Raw genomic sequence first — 17,732 nt, 5'->3', positions numbered from 1 at the left:
TCACAGGTCAAGAATTAACTCAATATAAATTTAAAATTCAACTATGCAGCAAAACTTTCGGGGTGCAGCCAAATTGGATTTAGAGATAAGATTTTTTTTAAAGGTTAGTTGATTTTTTTTTAAGATTTTATTTATTTATTTTTTAGAGAGGGAAGGGAGGGAGAAAGAGAGAGAGAAAAACCTCAATGTGCGGTTGCTGGGGGTCATGGCCTGCAACCCAGGCATGTGCCCTGACTGGGAATCAAACCTGCGACACTTTGGTTCACAGCCCGCGCTCAATCCACTGAGCTACACCAGCCAGGGCTGAGATAAGATTTTTAATGCTTATATTAAGAAAGGGGAAAGATACTCATGATGTAAGTATTCAAGTAAACAAATTATAGAAAGCACAACATGGTTAGTCAAAAGAAAAAATACCTAATAAAGACATGAACAAAAATCAGTGGAATAAGAAGTAAAGAAGATACATGAGCGCCAAAGGTCAGTTCATGGAAAACAGTTAAAATAACTGACTAGTACTTTACCTATTTAAGATTTAATCAGTTAAAAGCCTTACTCAAAACTTACTAAAATTAGGACAGGACTATTTTACAGTCAAATTCTAATATTCAAATAACAAAAATTGCAGTATTGTACAAAATCTTCCAAAGAATTGAAAAAGAGGAGATATTCTTAAATTTATTTGAGTCTAGTATAGTTTTATAAGGCAAGTGTTGAAAAAGAAAACTAGAAACATTTTCTCTCAAGTTAAAAATAGAAAAAGAATGCTTATTTTCTGTTCTGTAGTGTTAGCCATAACCTGCACATTAAGACAAGAAAAAGATGGGAAGGAACAAAATTGTCATTATTTACAAGTGATATGTGATTTTCTATATAGAAAATTTAAGAGAACATACGAATTCTGTTTTAGAATTAATAACAGAATCTGGCAAGGTTGCCAGGTACAAGATCAACATACAAACATCAACAATGCTGTACATCGGCAACAAACAGAAACAGTAATTTCAGAAAATCTCCCTTTTGCAGAATCAACCAAGCCCTTAAGAACCTATGTATAAATCTAATAAATGAGACCTTTAAGGGAAAATGATAAAATTATAAAGATATTTACCTAATCTTTAACAAGAAGATATGATTGAATAGCCATTAGATTAGCAGAAATTAGAAAGTCTGACATTTTGTGAGGACACGGAGCATCAAGATGTGGTGGTGATATAAATTGGCATAACCATATATAGATCTACTTACTGCTATCTGGTCAAGTTGCAAACGTGTATACCCTGTCATGAGGGATCCATTTCCTCTTTCTATCCTGTCTGTCAGCAAGACAGAATATTTGAATTTAGAACCAAATGGAAAATCTTTAGCATATGATGTGGTAGATGTACTATTCCTCTGAGAAAAAGCCTCAGTGAACAATTATGGAAGTAAAATGCATTTCAAAGAAAATTTTGAAGGTTGCCTGGGTCATTGGTTTTATGACTGTAAATTTAGTTTAAGTTTTATTACCAAATCCTATAGGGAACATCTCCAATCAAACATGGTTTGAATGGCCTAGAAAATCCACAGCATCGCTAAAAGAGAGCAAGTTGGGAGAGAAAGCATGCACATGTAATTAGTTGTGAATAGTGTGCCATGGATTCATCGTGTATCTGTCCATGTAGATACTGGTAGTGTCAATGTGTTTCTTTTTATAATGTGGTCATTTTAATATATGTTTCACCAAAAGTTTTCTATGGTTTAGTGAAAGTTAGTCAATTATACTGTTCACTTGTAATTAAGACTTGATAAAGAACGGGGGTGGGGAGAATAAGGAGAGGAAAGAAAAGTAAAATAAATGTCACAATAGGAAGTGTAGCTTTTATTGCCTATATAAATTCCAGACTCATGTGCAATTTTGTGCATGACTAATGTCTTAAATAACAAAAGTAGTTAAGGTCCCATCCACTGAACTGCACAGATTTATTTACAGTAATTAAAGTTTGTTGTACCCACTATCGTTTTTAAGGCTATGACCGAACTTGTTTGAAGATGGTGAAGCACATAGCACATAAAGTATCCCTTCAGCAAAGTGAACACAATTGCTCTTTGGATTAAACGGATGGAATGTGATAGACAGACAGATAGACAAATAAATATCCAAAGAATGTGTGTAATTCTTGTATAAAACACTTTTGAATTTGTATGCTCAAATATTTTTCATTCTTTTTCTGTATGTAAATATTTTAATGAACATGTATGGGTGAATAACTTCTTCTGGGCTTGTTACTGTATGTGTTATTTATCTGTTTAATTTATTCTTTTTGCTCAAGCATGCAAATCATCAGAAGCATCTGGTAGGACACCACCTTTTACAAAAATTCTGTTACTTTGATTGCTATAAATTGGGTTTTTATGAGGGAATTTTGTGGCAACTAGAATGTTTTGTATTTAGTTTACTGAAAATATTTGTAGTATAGCATGTGTTTGGGGGGATATTCTTAGTAACAAATGTAGAGCTCAAAAGAGGTGGAAGTTTGAAGTAAGGGAGGCAAAAAAAAACCTATTTTACTCTTGGCTAGATTTTCATTTTTACAGAAGTTTTGGAAGGGATTTTACTGTTCTTTATTGATAGAATTTATTATTTTCAGGCGTAATTTATCAGTTTCCATCTTGTTTTTTGCTTTCTGATACACACTAAATAATTTTTAAATAGAATAATACTTTTATTAAGGTAAAGGATGAAAATAATTTAATTACAAAGTGATTAGGGAGCCTGTGAATTATAATCTGTTCAGTAAAAAAACTTTGAACTATGATTACAAAAAAGGTTGCTATTAAGAAACATAATTGCTTTATTACCTCACATCTGCTCTTTCCTAACAGAAACGTTTAGAGGAATAGCCCCTTCCCTTATTCACTACATAGTCATCAGGGTTTGAAATATTCTGGCCTCTAAACCCCCAGCTATCTCTCCTTACACTGGCTCCCCTCTTCCTTAGCAAGTGATTTTGCCTCCTGTTTCCCAGAAGAAAACTGAGTTGTGGAACTCAGTTTACTTCTGTTCCTCCCCACATGTTGACAAGTGTCACCATGGCAAACAATTGCCTTCATGATAGGGCACCTGCTTGCCTTTATACCTCACCTCCCATTGCTGCTGTACGCTATACCTTGTGCTGCAGCTATCACAAGTCAGGTGCCCTTCCTGGGTAAGCCATGCTTCTGCCTCCATGCCTTTTTATACAAGACTGTCCAGGCCTGGGATGTCTTCTTCATCAAGTCATGTGCCAAAGGAACTCTATCCTTCAAGCTTAATGATGCGATGCCTTACCTTTACCACCCAAGAATTTCCCCTTTCAAGCTTGCATAGCACCTTACAATTTTCTCATCCTTGTCCTTGTGACATTCCAGTATAATGGTTGTATCTCCCAGTCAGGTTCTCATCCCCTTAAATAGTGGAGATGCATTTATTCTTTGTAGAGTTCTCAGAGCCTACATTGGTTTCTGGCACCACTCAACAGTACTCAGTAAATGTTGAAAAGATTGTTAAACCAGCACCAAGAAAATAAAATGCTTGAAAGACACTAATGTCTTTCCGAAGGGTGTTAGAATGTTATAATTCAGAGTCTCTTTTCTCAGTAGAATTGTCAATAAATAGCAAAAGTCCAGAGATAGTATTGCAATAGTTACAGGATGTGTACTGCAATACATGCTACTTAATATTTTTAGCACTATTACCATGAGAAGTTAAAGGTTTTGTTAGCAGTTTTAAGAAGAATTAAAATGGTATCAATTTGAGCACTAAACTGTAATTATTGATTTTATTTCTTTACCATTTAATTTTTATATGTCCTATCTGAATATGTTCAGTCAAATAATTAAGTTTCTACATTATTATTTTACTTCTGTGTTTAATTATCTGAGAAAATGTATATAAGTGATTTCATGCTACTGTGTTGTTTTTATGAGTGTCATTTAATCACTGTTTAATTTTTTTTTTTTTTTTTTGGATACAAGCTTGCTCCTCTTCAGAAGTATCTGGTAGGCAACTAACTACTTTTTAATTTAACAAAAATGATACCAAGGTTTTTATTTGTTTGTTTACAAATTGTTATGCTCCTCATAAAAGTTCTGTTTTTATAAGGTATATTGAGTTAATAAAACATTTTAGTTAAGGAAGGAAATGGTTTCTTTAGTTTTATGTTAAGTTTTCGCTATAAAAGTGATTTACATTACAGTTTCTTGAGTGATGTTTTAGAAACAGCAAACACAGAGCCGCAGCAGTGGGAGTTGTGCAATGAGGCGGGAGACAGGCAAATATGCTCCCTTTAAACTCGGTACCCTAGGTTAAGGAGTGGTTTTCGAAAGAAAATATACTACTGTAAATGTTGAATAAAATACCTGATATTTAATTGGGTATTTATGCTAGTAAGTTTATATTGTATTTTGTTCTATTTTTCTGTTTGTGTCTCTTCTACTTTTCTAACATCCATTAGAAAAGTTAAATAATGTCATGCTTTTATTATAAAGAGGTGTAAAAGATGGAGGTGACATTTATCTCGTTACAAGGAGACTGGAGAACTCAACATCTGGAGTAGTTGTAGTCTGTATAGTAATATTTTTTAAACTCTTCTTACAAAATACGAATGATAACCTCTTTTAAGCAATAGATGCTTAACTGGATGCCATGACTAACAGCATTACCTTTTTATAATAAGCAGTAATGCAGTTGATTTAACACAGAACCCAAAGTACCTAATAAATAAATTTACTAAATATAATTAATAAAGCATTCTTATTTATTGTAGAATTATATGAATAATGTGAAATAAAAGTGTGCCATACTTGAGTTTTTAGTAAATTTCCTAATGTTTAAAATGAACTTTGTAATCTAATTCTTATACTATGTCCTATGTATAAACATATTCAAAAATAATTTGAAAGTGCTAAGAATTAAGTGTTTTAATGTACTTGTGGAAATGCATAGAAATTGGCAGTTTCTGCTTGCTTCATCTCGTGAATGTGGGTAAACATTTGTACAAACCAGGCCTCAGCGAACGTAGAGATTCCATTGATGGGCTGATTTCTTTAGAACGCAGTGTGATAGACCCTTTAACACTAAATGAAGAGAAAATAAGTTCATTTGGAAAATAAAGATAGTTGAAATCTCAACTATCTCAGAAGTACACTTCTGAGAAGAAATCGTGTTGATATGTGGTATGTCCTCATTTTTGTGGTAGCTAGTTCACTCCATTATTAATCGATACGAAACAAAATATATTTGCAGAAAAATTCTTTTGTAAGATATTTTTTCCTAATCATTGTTAGCTGCTTTGTAGATAGATACCCATGATTGTGTAGCTAAGAAGTATTAGAGTCACATTCTAATTCAGTTGTACCTCAAGCTCCAAAACCTGCACTCTTTTAGGGTATCGCATTGGTGTAAATGGTAAAGTATAGATACAGCTTACGTATTAAAACACAGTAAGAAAACCAAAAAAAAGGGAGAACTTTTAATATATGCTTTATAGGGAACTCTGGATTAAATATGCCATAGTGTTTGAATTTGGCTGTCTCCCCCACCACTTACTTTATTAATTAGCTGCCAACACCTTATATCAGTAGGTATAAATATTAAAACTAACCAGAGAAAAGCATTTAGAAAGCTCAATTGACTACTGTCTAAAAATAATAAAATTCAAAACAAATACATGTAGTTCTGGGCTGCCTGTTGTTTTGGAGTTATTCACAATCCATAATGTTGTGAAGTACTTTATTTTTGGTATCTGTATTTACAAGATGTATATGTTTACAAAGAGTTAACTTTGTTCATCTTTGCATGTAAATGGTGCACCTATAAACGAGAGATTTCATGTGTCTGTGCATACTTATGTGACAAAAAGTGCTTCAGGAACAGTTTTCTTCATGGAACTCTTTAATGACATTATAATTAATGCTTATCCTTTAAAAAGAAATCTCTTTATTGAAATAATTCACAAGATTTATATCCAAAAGATATGAATCTTTGATTCATATCCATTTCTGATAACTTTATACAAGACTTTTATGAGAACCATTCTTTACTTTTTACATTGCTACTTACCAGTAAACTTGGAATACCGATGTGTACAGAGAATATTATCAAATTTCCTGAATACCCTGTTAGTGAATAAGATTAAGTAGTACCTGAAATTTTTCCTCTAGCTTATTCACCAAGTAGGGAAAAGGAAATGTCCTTCAACTTACCATCATTGGCCAATATTGCCTGTTCTTCCTTTGACCAGTCACATTTTCTTACTCCATATCTACTGATCAGGAAGTGACACGAGAAGCTAGAAGAAGATATTGGGGGATTTTTTTTTTAAACTTCAATTTCTTCCTTGTCTCCAAGTTATCTGTTAACTTGGAGAGTTTATTCTGCAACTTGATATGCAAGTTCTATAAATAGAAGATAACTAAAAATATATATTTTTAAATCAGATTTCTATTTTGGGGATTACAAGTTGTTTTTTAAAAGCCATAGTTGCATTTAGCAATAAATTGTGTTTTTAATTTATGTCATAGGCATTGTTTCCACATCAGTGCCATCCATACACAGATGTGTCTGCTCCATGACCCAAAAAATAAAATCTTACTTATAAAACCAATTGTAACAAGTACATTAACTTTTAGAAGTAGGATGACTTAAATCATCCTAAACTCAAGGAAGTGTAAGAATTTTCCACCCCCCAAATCCACCTCCAGGAGAAATTAGATCATTTTGCATAATTAGGTGCAATTATTTGATTCGTTGTTTTGGTGGATAAGATTTCCATACAATAAAGAAATTCTAATTTTAAAAATTATTTTTCTCAAACCTTCTAAAGGAGGTATTCGGAGACTATTTTAACAGCAAAATACAAATGACAGTTTATATAAAGTAGTTAAATAATGTCTGCTCTTGGTGCCTGTCATCACCATTTTGAAATCTCAGAAGATTTAGAATACCAATAGTAGCTCTTTGTCTAGGAGCAGTGTTTTGGGAAAAGTACTACACTGGGGATAAAAGGGAATAATTTTGTGTATCTTCAAATGCCTCATTTTAATAGTACTACATTGTTAGATGATCACGGCACAGAATTTGTGAGCACCTCGCTTCCACTTCTGTCTTTTCACTGTCATCATCACCCGCCACTGTCATGGTCATCACTACTGGGACGTCTGAAACAAAGGCCAGGCGGGCGCTGCTCTCGGTTCCCTCTGTATGCCTTTTACTGTTCGACCATAACTTAAATGCTACCTTATGCTATGTTATTCTTTATTTACAGATTCACATATCAGAGAAGTATTGGTAACTTTCTGAACAGAAGACTAAAATAATTATTTATTGTATATTTAGGTTTTGCTTGCATAGAGCTAACTGGGAGCAAGAGTACATATTGTTTATGCCATTTTATCTGTCTGGAATTTCTTCTCTATTACGTGTTTTTAAACACCTGATGTTGAATGTAAACAGATCATTGTTAATAACTTTGTGGAAAGCCAATGAGAAGGAGGAATCTTTTAAAATGATTCCTCATTTAACAAATCTAAAATTTCAAGCTGCAGATCTGTAAAACAATGTGGCTATTGCTAATCACTATATAAACATTTGGTTTGAATTTGCTTTACTTCACTGTACATTTAAAGTTAGTTATTAAGGCATTTTTTTTTTGCTCCACATTTAGAATGAGATTTTTAAGCTCTTTAGAGGGTTTTTTGTTTGTTTGTTTGTTTGTTGAGTTTTGTTCTGTTTTGTTTTTAAGTCTCCATGGGTATTCTTTACATGTTAGTCTGTGGTAGAGAAAACACAAATCTAATAACGTAAATTCTTACTCTTATCCCTGAAAATAACCCTTTGTCAAAATCGATTATTCTTGAAACTCTACAGATGAGTAAGTTCACATTCTCCAGATTTTTTCAGTTCTTATGTTTAAAGGCTCTGTTGTGCCTTTAAATTATCACTAATGGTTTATTTACAATGAGTATTTTGTTCTAGATTGTTCTGTCCTTTTAATACTACTTTTGTGTATGTTTTCAATTTTTTATTATTACATTTGAAATGATCAGGGTGATCCATATAGAAAGATATTAGGGAATTTTAGTAGTTTGAGAAAATGTTTGCCTCCTGTTTGGAGAAACTGAACAGTTATTTAGTGCATCATGATCGTAAACACATGTTTTATAGCAGCCATAGTGGACATGAGTCTGTGTTTTTAAAGCATGTATATTTATATGTAATATGAATATTTGTTACAAGACAATTTTTTAAATTTTTTTTTTTTAGTGAAAGAGTTTCTAGCCAAAGCCAAAGAAGACTTCTTAAGAAAATGGGAAAATCCTGCTCAGGTAACGAGTATTTAAAATTTTCTATGATTTAAAGTCCTGTGTTAAGTAGGATTTAAGTAGGCAAGACTAGATAATTTACTACTTTCAGAAACTTTAATTTTCAAGTAGCATTAATAAATAGGGTTAACATGGGAATTTTTGCCATAGCATTGTTTTAATCTATTAATTGTTTTGTGTATACATAAATTGGAGAAGGAACTAATTTCCAGTATAATACCTGATTATAAATATTGACACTAATTCCAAGCTGCTACAAACTCTTGATATTTTCTAATGTGATAGTTTCAATTTATGCCTATGCTAGCATATTTATTATTTTTATTGATTGCAACAATAGCAATCCTATTGTGCAGTTTCAAATTCATACTCACAAACACTTGGCTGTTGATAACATACCAAACACAGGGATCGTTTCATAACCATTTTCATGAGATCAGTTTTATATAATTTAAGTTCTTTAGATCTTAACTAAGATCTAGAAACTATATCTAAAAAGTCATCTATGCTTGCAAAAAATCTCTTTTTGAAGTTATGATTAACAAAATGTAATAGTGAGTTAAATTTTGAAAACCTCCTTAGCACAGAAATTTTTGACGTCAGTATTTTTTCACTCAAGAAATATTGATTTAAATAAATGTTATGCTTTATGAAGATTCCCTCATTATCAAGATTTATAGCATGACCTGTAACTTAAAACATAATCACTCAAGTGATAGATGTTATCTAACATGAAACATTAAGGGAGGCGAAGAAGATGGCATATTCTTGTATGAAAAGCAATGATTAGCAAGAAGGGATGGCCTGTGTCTACTAATGAAGTTTATTTTCATTATCTGGTTGGGAACTGTATTAACCATATCAATCCATCTGTGTTGATAAAACCAAAAATTAAATATTAATTCATAGATCTAAATAATTTAATAATAATTAGAAGGACATTTTTGTTTACATTGATGTAAAAATCTCATGGCAATTTAAAATTGGAAATTTGAAATTAAAACAAGTGATGATGAAAACAGGTTTTGTAAGTAAAAACTTAAGAGTTGATTGTTCTCTCCATGATTCATCAAGAAGCTATGCTGTGTCTCCAAACACAAGGTTTGATTTTCAGTAGAGATAAAATCCAAATACAGTGGACTTCCATAGCTGTCCAGATTCCTCACCTATACAAAAGTCATATTTTGCCACATTTTTCTGAGTGGAAATAATTTTTATAAGATTTTCATGGAGATCTTTGTAATTAAAACCTATTAAACAAGTGGGTCAGCAATTACTACTTATTGCTATTTAGCATGTAATTTGTTCCTAGTATTTTTTTATTTTGTTGTGACAGCAACAAATTCAATAGATTGATGCTTCCAGTTCTTTGCTTCTGTGTTATAGTCAAAGGCAAACAAAGATGTTTGCTTGTAACAAAGCATCTATTCAAAGGGAAAAAAAAGAGTCTGATTATTGTTCCAGGACTATGACTCTCAGTTATCTTTGTGGGAATGAGGAACTCTTCTTTCCTTATTGTTACTGTTTTAGATAATACTGGGTTATTATAACATTAGAAAGAAAGCTATAAGAATCACTCATGCTGTTATTCTCTAGTTCTGTGAGCTCTTATAAAGATAGAAATGAAGTTACATGTGCTTTCTTCAGAGGTAACTCTAGTGAAAGGACTCTGATCCCTCAGCTTATCTGTTCATTCCAATTTTTTGCAAGTGCACTAAGACTGTATAGCTTTCACGATTATCTTTGTCAGTATGCTCCTGGTCAGTTTGTAATAGTTCAAACATGAAACTAATTTGTTAGAATTCCAATACTAGGAATACATATTGGAATAGGACCTTTTAATATTTCAGCTGAAGCTCTTATTTCCTCCAGGTACTATTATGTTTTGTTTTGCAATATAATTCTCTTCTCAAATATTAAATCCTTTTTTATTCAAAGGAAAAAAATAGCACCAATAACTTGGAATCTCATTAGTCTTTTGTATTATTTTTAAATGGTTGACTATAAATTAAATTATCTGTTCTGATATTACCACTAAATCTATTACTGTTATGATAGTCTTCTTATGAGAATTTCTAATTTTAAAGATTTATTTATTTTTAGAGAGGGGGAGGGAGGGAGAAAAATGGGGAAAGAAACATCGATGTGTGAAAGAAACATCTACTGGTTGCCTCTTACATGCCCCCAACTGTGGACCAGGCCCACAACCAGGCATGTGCCCTGATCAGAAATGGAACCACTGATCTTTTGGTTCATAGGCCAATGTTCAATACACTGAGCCACACCAGCCAGAACAGCAAATTTCTCATTTTAAAGTTTATTTGATTTTTTTATGTATGTGTAGAATAATGCTGGCCTGGAAGATTTTGAAAGGAAAAAAACCCTTGGAACGGGTTCATTTGGAAGAGTCATGTTGGTGAAACATAAAGCCACTGAACAGTATTATGCCATGAAGATCTTAGATAAGCAGAAGGTTAGTGGTTTTGATTTACTTGAAGGGTAAACTTCAGTTTTATCAGCTAAATTATTAAATAGATGCAATGTAACGACTTAACCATTAACACTGTCAAATTTTATTGTTGCACTTCATTTTCATTATTATTATGACTATGATACATAATTATAGTTTTAGTATATAGGAGTACATTATTCCAATAATTATTTATATATAACTGGTATGTGTATGTTTACTAACAAAATATTGAATTTAACATGTAAGAAACAGGCTTCTCTACTACATTCTGCCTTGTGGAAAAATGCAGGAATAAATTACTTGATCATTAGGTTGAGATAACAGATATTCAGCGATTTTATGATTTATATTTTTTAATACTCACACAAGTATTTTTTAAAAAATTTTATTTATTTTTAGAGAGAAGGGAAGGGAAAGGGAAAGAAACATCAATGTGTGGTTGCCTCTTTCGTGCCCCCTACTGGGTACCTGGCCTGCAATTCACACAGGTGTGCTGATTGGGAATCAAACCAGCCACCCTGTGGTTTGCAGGCCAGCGCTCAGTCCGTTGAGTCACACCACACACCAGCCAGGGCAATTGTACAACTTACTTTGATTGACAGTAGAAGCCTTTTTGTTTAACATGCTTGCTTAATTAAAAATACCAATTAAAGCAGGTAAAATTTGAAAACCTACATACTATTAAAAATCAAATCATTATGTTATACACTTGAAACAAATATAGCATTACCTGTTGATTATGTCTCAATAAAAATTTAAAAATAATTTTTAAGTGCTTATATATATTATTATATCTAAAGAATCAGGATATCTCAGTTATTCATGCTTTATATATTAAGCTTCTATTTTTTTTAGTAATCATTTATAATTAAGGGAAAATAAAAGAAAAATGACTAATCTTGATATATTATTATACAGAGAGTATGTTCCCAAGAACAACAATATGTTGGCTTACTAGGATATATAGATGAGAAAATGTAGAGGAAACAGGGTTACAGATAGTGGCTAGACTGTTGATGCAATCTAATAAATATGAGCCACATATGTAATTTAAAATTTTCTAGTAGCCTAATTTTTAAAAAGTAAAAAGAAATAGTTGAAATTAATGTTAATAATAGATACTATTTATCCCAGTGTATCCACAATATTATCATTGCTGTACATAATTAATATAAAATTACTAAGATATTTTAAATTCTTTTTTCATAGCAAATCTTCAAAATTTGATGTGTATTTTATATTTATAATACACCTCCACTTGGGTTAGCCACATTTCCAGTGTTAGATAACCACATGTGGCTAGTGGCTACCATTTTAGACAGTACAGTTTTAAGACTGGTCTGTAGTTCTAATCCAATCTCTGCTTTATTTTTTTTCTGCTTCCCTCCCTCCCTCCCTCCCTCCCTTCCTTCCTTCCTTCCTTCCTTTTCATTTTTAGAGAGACGGGAAGGGAGGGAGAAAGAGAGGGAGAGGAACATTACTGTGTGGTTGCCTCTCACGCACCACTCACCAGGGACCTGGCCTGCAACCCAGGCATGTTCCCTGACTGGGAATTGAATCAGTGATCCTTTGGTTCACAGACCAGTCCTCAGTCCATTGAACCACACCAGCCAGGGCTCAACCTCTGCTTTAAAACAAAAATCAAAACTAACCTCTAACATTAAAGGAGTAATGGCTTTTTAGGCCTCTAAAAGTAAGTACACCCCCATGTAATTGTGCATCTTTGTCTACTGCCCTCTTTCACATAGTAACTTTTTTCTTTTTTTTAATATATTTTATTGATTATACTATTACAGTTGTCCCATTTCCCCCTTTCACTCCCTCCACCATGTACACCCTCTCCCATCCACATGCCCCCCTTTAGTTCATGTCCATGTGTCTTAAGTTCTTTAGCTTCTACATTTTCCATACTATTCTTACCCTCCCCCTGTCTATTTTCTTTTTTTTAAGATTCATTTATTTTTAGAGAGGGAAGGGAGGGAGAAAGAGAGAGAGAGAGAAACCTCAATGTGTGGTTGCTGGGAGCCGTGGCCTGCTACCCAGGCATGTGCCCTGGCTGGGAATCGAACCTGCGATACTTTGGTTCTCAGCCCACGCTCAATCCACTGAGCTACGCCAGCCAGGCCCCTGTCTATTTTCTACCTGCCATCTATGCTCCTTATTCTCTGTACCTTTTCCCCTTCTCTCCTCCTCCCGCTCCCCTGTTGCTAACCCTCCATGTGATCTCCATTTCTGTGGTTCTGTTCTTGTTCTACTTGTTTGCTTAGTTTGCTTTTGTTTTTTGTTTTAGGTGTGGTTGTTAATGACTATGAATTTGCTGTCATTTTACTGTTCATATTTTTAATCATCTTTTTCTTAGATAAGTCCCTTTAACATTTCATAAAATAAGGGCTTGGTGATGATGAACTCCTTTAACTTGACCTTATCTGAGAAGCACTTTATCTGCCCTTCCATTCTAAATGAAACCTTTGCTGGACAGAGCAATCTTGGATATTAGTCTTTGCCTTTCATGACTTGGAATACTTCTTTCCAGCCCCTTCTTGCCCGCAAGGTCTCTTTTGAGAAATCAGCTGACAGTTTGATGGGAACTCCTTTGTAGGTGACTGTCCCCTTATCTCTTGCTGCTTCTAGGATTCTCTCCTTCATTTTAACCTTGGATAATGTAATTATGATGTGCCTTGGTGTGTTTTTTCTTGGGTCCAACTTCTTTGGGACTCTCTGAGCTTCCTGGACTTCCTGGAAGTCTATTTCCTTTTTCAAATTGGGGAAGTTCTCCTTTATTATTTGTTCAAATAACTTTTCCACTTGTTGCTCTTACTCTTCCCCTTCTGTTACCCCTATAATTCAGATGTTGGAACGTTTAAAGATGTCCTGGAGGTTCCTAATCCTCTCCTCATTTTTTTGAATTCTTATTTCTCCATTCTTTTCTGTTTGGTTGTTTCTTTCTTCCTTCTGGTCCACTCCATTGATTTGAGTCCCAGTTTTCTTCCCATCACTATTGGTTTCCTGTGCATTTTCCTTCATTTCACTTATTGTAGCCTTCATTTTTTTCATCTAATTTGCAACCAAATTCAAACAATTCTGTGAGCATCCTGATCACCAGTGCTTTGAACTGTGCATCTGATAGGCCAGCTACCTCTTGGCCGCTTAGTTGTATTTGCTGTGGAGGTTTGATCTGTTCTTCCGTTTGAGCCATTTTTTTTGTCTTGTCACGCCTGTTATGTATGAGGGGCATAGCCTTAGGTGTTCACCTGGGCAGAATAACCCAGTTGCTGGGTTGTGGTACTGTATTGGGGGGAGGGTCTGAGAGGGAACAATGGCTCTTGCTCCGCTCTTGGGTCTGATTTCAGTCCCTTCCGTTGCTTTCCCCCAAGCTAACTGGGCCTTTCTGATGCTAATTCCTGTGTGGGTGGGCTTGTGCATGTTCTAGGACCCTGTAGGTCTCTCCAATGAACTCTCCTGTGAAGCTGGGAGTCCCTTCCCGCACCTCAGCCCCCTCAGGTGTTTTCAGTCAGTGCCCTGAGGCTCCATTTCCTGGTGCTGGGACCCTGGGTTGCGCGGTCAGTCTCACTGCCCAATTTCACTTGGTGTATCTGCGTGTGAATGTGGGACCACCCGGACAGCCAGGCGCCTTGCACGCAGTGCCTTGCTTCACAATTGCTGCCTCGCTGAGTCTGCCAGCTGCCTGCGCACCCAGGGTCCACCTGCTGCAGTCTTGTGCCTGGGATGCCTTACACGCTGGGTGCCGCTGCTTTTTGAGCCGTGACCCCTCTCTGCCTAGCTGCCCAACTCCTCCCCTCCTACCAGTCTGGTGCATGTGTCTATTTTAACTCCTTGGTTGTCTGACTTCCATGCAGTTCGATTTTCTGTCAGATCTGGTTGTTATCTTGTTTCTAAATTGTTGCTGACCTTATTTTGGTTGTGTGAGGAGGCACAGTGTGTCTACCTACGCCTCCATCTTGATGGGAAGTCCCACATAGTAACTTTTCTAACCATGATTCTTGAAAAAATAGTTTAGTCACTTTATACACTAACTCACTTTCTATTAATTATTTAATCCACAATAATTTAGCTGCCTCCTTGTTTATCGTCAATATCTTGCTACTCTACTAAAATGTCTCTGCCAAGGGTCATCAGTCCAGTGGCTTAATCACCAAGTCCAGTGGACTCTTTTTGCTAGTCTTATGTGACTTTTTTAGAGTTTACGCTGTGTTGACTTTTCCCTTGACACTGTCTTGTGCCTGGCCTTCTGGGTCCCTGTGCTCTTCTAATTACGCTCCTAACTGCTTGGACTCTTCTTTTTTATGTGCCTTTTTCTGTTTAGTTTTATTTTTTTCCCTTCTGTCTACTCACTAAAGGTTGCTAATCCCAATATCTGGACTATTCCTTCTCATTTTTGTGTTCTGTACAGTCTCCCTATGTACTCTTACCCAAGCTTCAACTCACCCTGGAGCTCTATACTCCAATTTGTACAGGCTGAGCTTGGAGCTCTTAGAGAGCAACTAGTTCTTGTCCTAATTTTTAGATGAGGTAATTGAGTCTCAGAGAGGATAAATGATTTGTATACTTGTGGTAGCAGTTCAACAACAACAAAATGCTTCGAATTTATGCTTTTTATTAAAATTGTCATTAAAATATATTGTCTCTATAGCCCCTAATATTTTATGTTATCTTTCTTAAGGAATTAACAGAATGTGTTGTAGTCATAAAATATTTACAAAAAGTACTTTTATACTTGAAAATATATAAGGGAGAATTTTTAAAATTCTTTTTTGGTAAGACAGTGACTTGTTAAGTAAGTTACTGAGAAGGCTGCCTTGGGAATAAAGCATGATGAAAGAGTACTTCCCAGAATAACAGCCGCCATTTTAAGTCATTTCTCTATGGCAGCGATTTTCAGCTGGTGTGCCGCAAGAATGTTTAAGGCATGCAGTATCTGACTACTTAGGGGCACTGACCCCTTATCCCTTAGATCGTCAAATGAAAAAATGACAACAGCCAACACAATAGCCATCCAGTGTGAATGAATAAAAATTATACTTATTTTTTTGTCAGATCAGCAAACAATATTTTTTTGGTGTACTGTAGAATTTTAGCAATTAGTTTATGTATACCATGAGATGAAAAACATTGAAAATTGCTGCTCTATAGCAATGTTCTGGGTCTATTTAGAATTAAGACAAAGACTATATTCTGATTTTTTCAAGTTTATTTAATTTGCTAAAACAAAGTAATAAAATAATGCTCCATCATCTTCTTTTCTGTTAATAAAGTTACATATCTTTTAATTAGCTCTTTTTTGGCTTCTCCTATTTTAGGGTGTATGGAGTTAGGGGAAGAAAATCAGTACAAAAATTAAGGAAATCCCATTTTTTATTCCATACTGTGTGTCAAGCATTGCAAAGCACTTTATATTTATTGTATCAGTGAATCTTTACACAAACTTTGTGTGACATTAATCTCCCACTTAAAACAATTAAGTAATTTTTTTCAAAGTCAAGCACATAGCAAGAGAAACCAAGAATTTGACCTAGGTTTTTCTCATTTCTATTCCTATACTCCTTATTAATTTTTCCTTTCAAATGTTTTTGTTATTCCTAAATCTTTTCTGCCACTACCTACTTTGTCCATCACTAATATTAACTGTGCTTTCACAATAACATCTTCATTAATTTCCACAATATCAGTTTTTACCTTCTACTGATTCACCTTCTTCATTGTTAATAAGTTCTTCTTACTGTAACATATCATCTCACTTACTCAGAAAGCTTCCTGATGTTTATTCAATGAAGTCAGAATTCTGCAGCCTACTTTCAAAGCTTTCTTAGTTTTCTTCCAAACTCGAGTCTTATCTCACACTATTCCCCTCCACGTCCTCCATACTCTACTCCTTTGCCTGAAATGACCCATAGGAGTATATGCTGGGTCAGGTAGGAGAGTATGTGATGATATATGACCTACCTTCCTTATTAATAACTCCTCAAGTGCTTGGCTGAAAAAATAAGTCTGCTGATAAGTAATCATTTATAAATGCTTTTAAATATATGTATTTAAACCAACAGAAATATTAACAAGTGAATATAAATGTTATATAAATTTTGAAATAAAACATGGACAAAAAATCCCAGGGGTGCTTGTTAATTTTCCTCTGTCATTTAGGGATACTTCATTACCAAAACATGAGCGGCACTGTCCTAAGCTCTAGCCCAATGGAACTAGCACTCTGACTTACCTTTGTATACTTGCCCCTCTGAACACTTATGACATACCTCTCATATGGCAGTTGTCCTATGTTGCTATTCACATATTCATGTATCATGCATCCAAATAGATTTTATGCCACATGAAGGCAGACATTCTCTTGGCTTTATCTCTGTTGCACTTATGTCTTACATGTAGTAGATACATTTAAAATTAAAGTAGATTTTTGTTAGTTAGATTTTCAATTAAGTTAATTTAAAAATTAAGCATATTTGCTTTGCCAGTTCATATAAATATCTTGGAATCATTCCTATTTTTAATTATGTCCCACATATGCATGTGGTACATTCAGACAATGGATATTATTCAGTGCTAAAAAAATGAACTATCCAGCCATGAAAAGACATGAAGGAGACTTAAGTGCATATTACTACGTGAAAAAAGCTGCTCTGATAATGCCACCTACTGTATGATTCCAACTATATGACATTCTAGAAAAGGAAAAACTGGAGACAATAAAAATATCCATGGTTGCAAGGAGGTAATGGGGAGGGAAGGATAAATAGGTGGAGTACAGAGGGTTTTTAGGGCAGTGAAACTACCCTGTATGATATTGTAATGATAATACATGTCATTGTACATTTGTCCAAATCCATAGAATGTAGAATACCAAGAGTGAACCCTAACGTCCACTGTGGACTCCCGGTGATCATGA

At 34.4% G+C, this 17,732-nt stretch overlaps 1 protein-coding gene across 6 annotated transcripts in view; it reads left to right on the top strand.

The window, feature by feature from the left end:
* Nucleotides 1–17,732, top strand: part of PRKACB (protein kinase cAMP-activated catalytic subunit beta) — a 110,192-nt gene that overhangs the window by 60,982 nt on the left and 31,478 nt on the right. For 3 of the 6 annotated variants that reach the window (XM_045835349.1, XM_045835346.1, XM_045835351.1), the window contains exons 2-3: nt 8,285–8,346; nt 10,688–10,816. In XM_045835349.1, coding sequence (XP_045691305.1) covers nt 8,285–8,346; nt 10,688–10,816 — 191 coding nt within the window. Of the gene's footprint in view, nt 1–2,312; nt 2,337–3,996; nt 4,021–8,284; nt 8,347–10,687; nt 10,817–17,732 lie in introns of all 6 variants that reach the window. The other 3 variants (XM_045835347.1, XM_045835348.1, XM_045835350.1) reach the window with 2 other exon arrangements.

Source organism: Phyllostomus hastatus, unplaced genomic scaffold (genome assembly GCF_019186645.2).
Source record: "Phyllostomus hastatus isolate PE091 unplaced genomic scaffold, TTU_PhHast_1.1 phas_contig_209, whole genome shotgun sequence".
In the NCBI taxonomy this organism is placed as follows: domain Eukaryota; kingdom Metazoa; phylum Chordata; class Mammalia; order Chiroptera; family Phyllostomidae; genus Phyllostomus; species Phyllostomus hastatus.
Note: the sequence above shows the minus strand (reverse complement) of the source record. Positions and strands in the feature narration are given on the sequence as shown.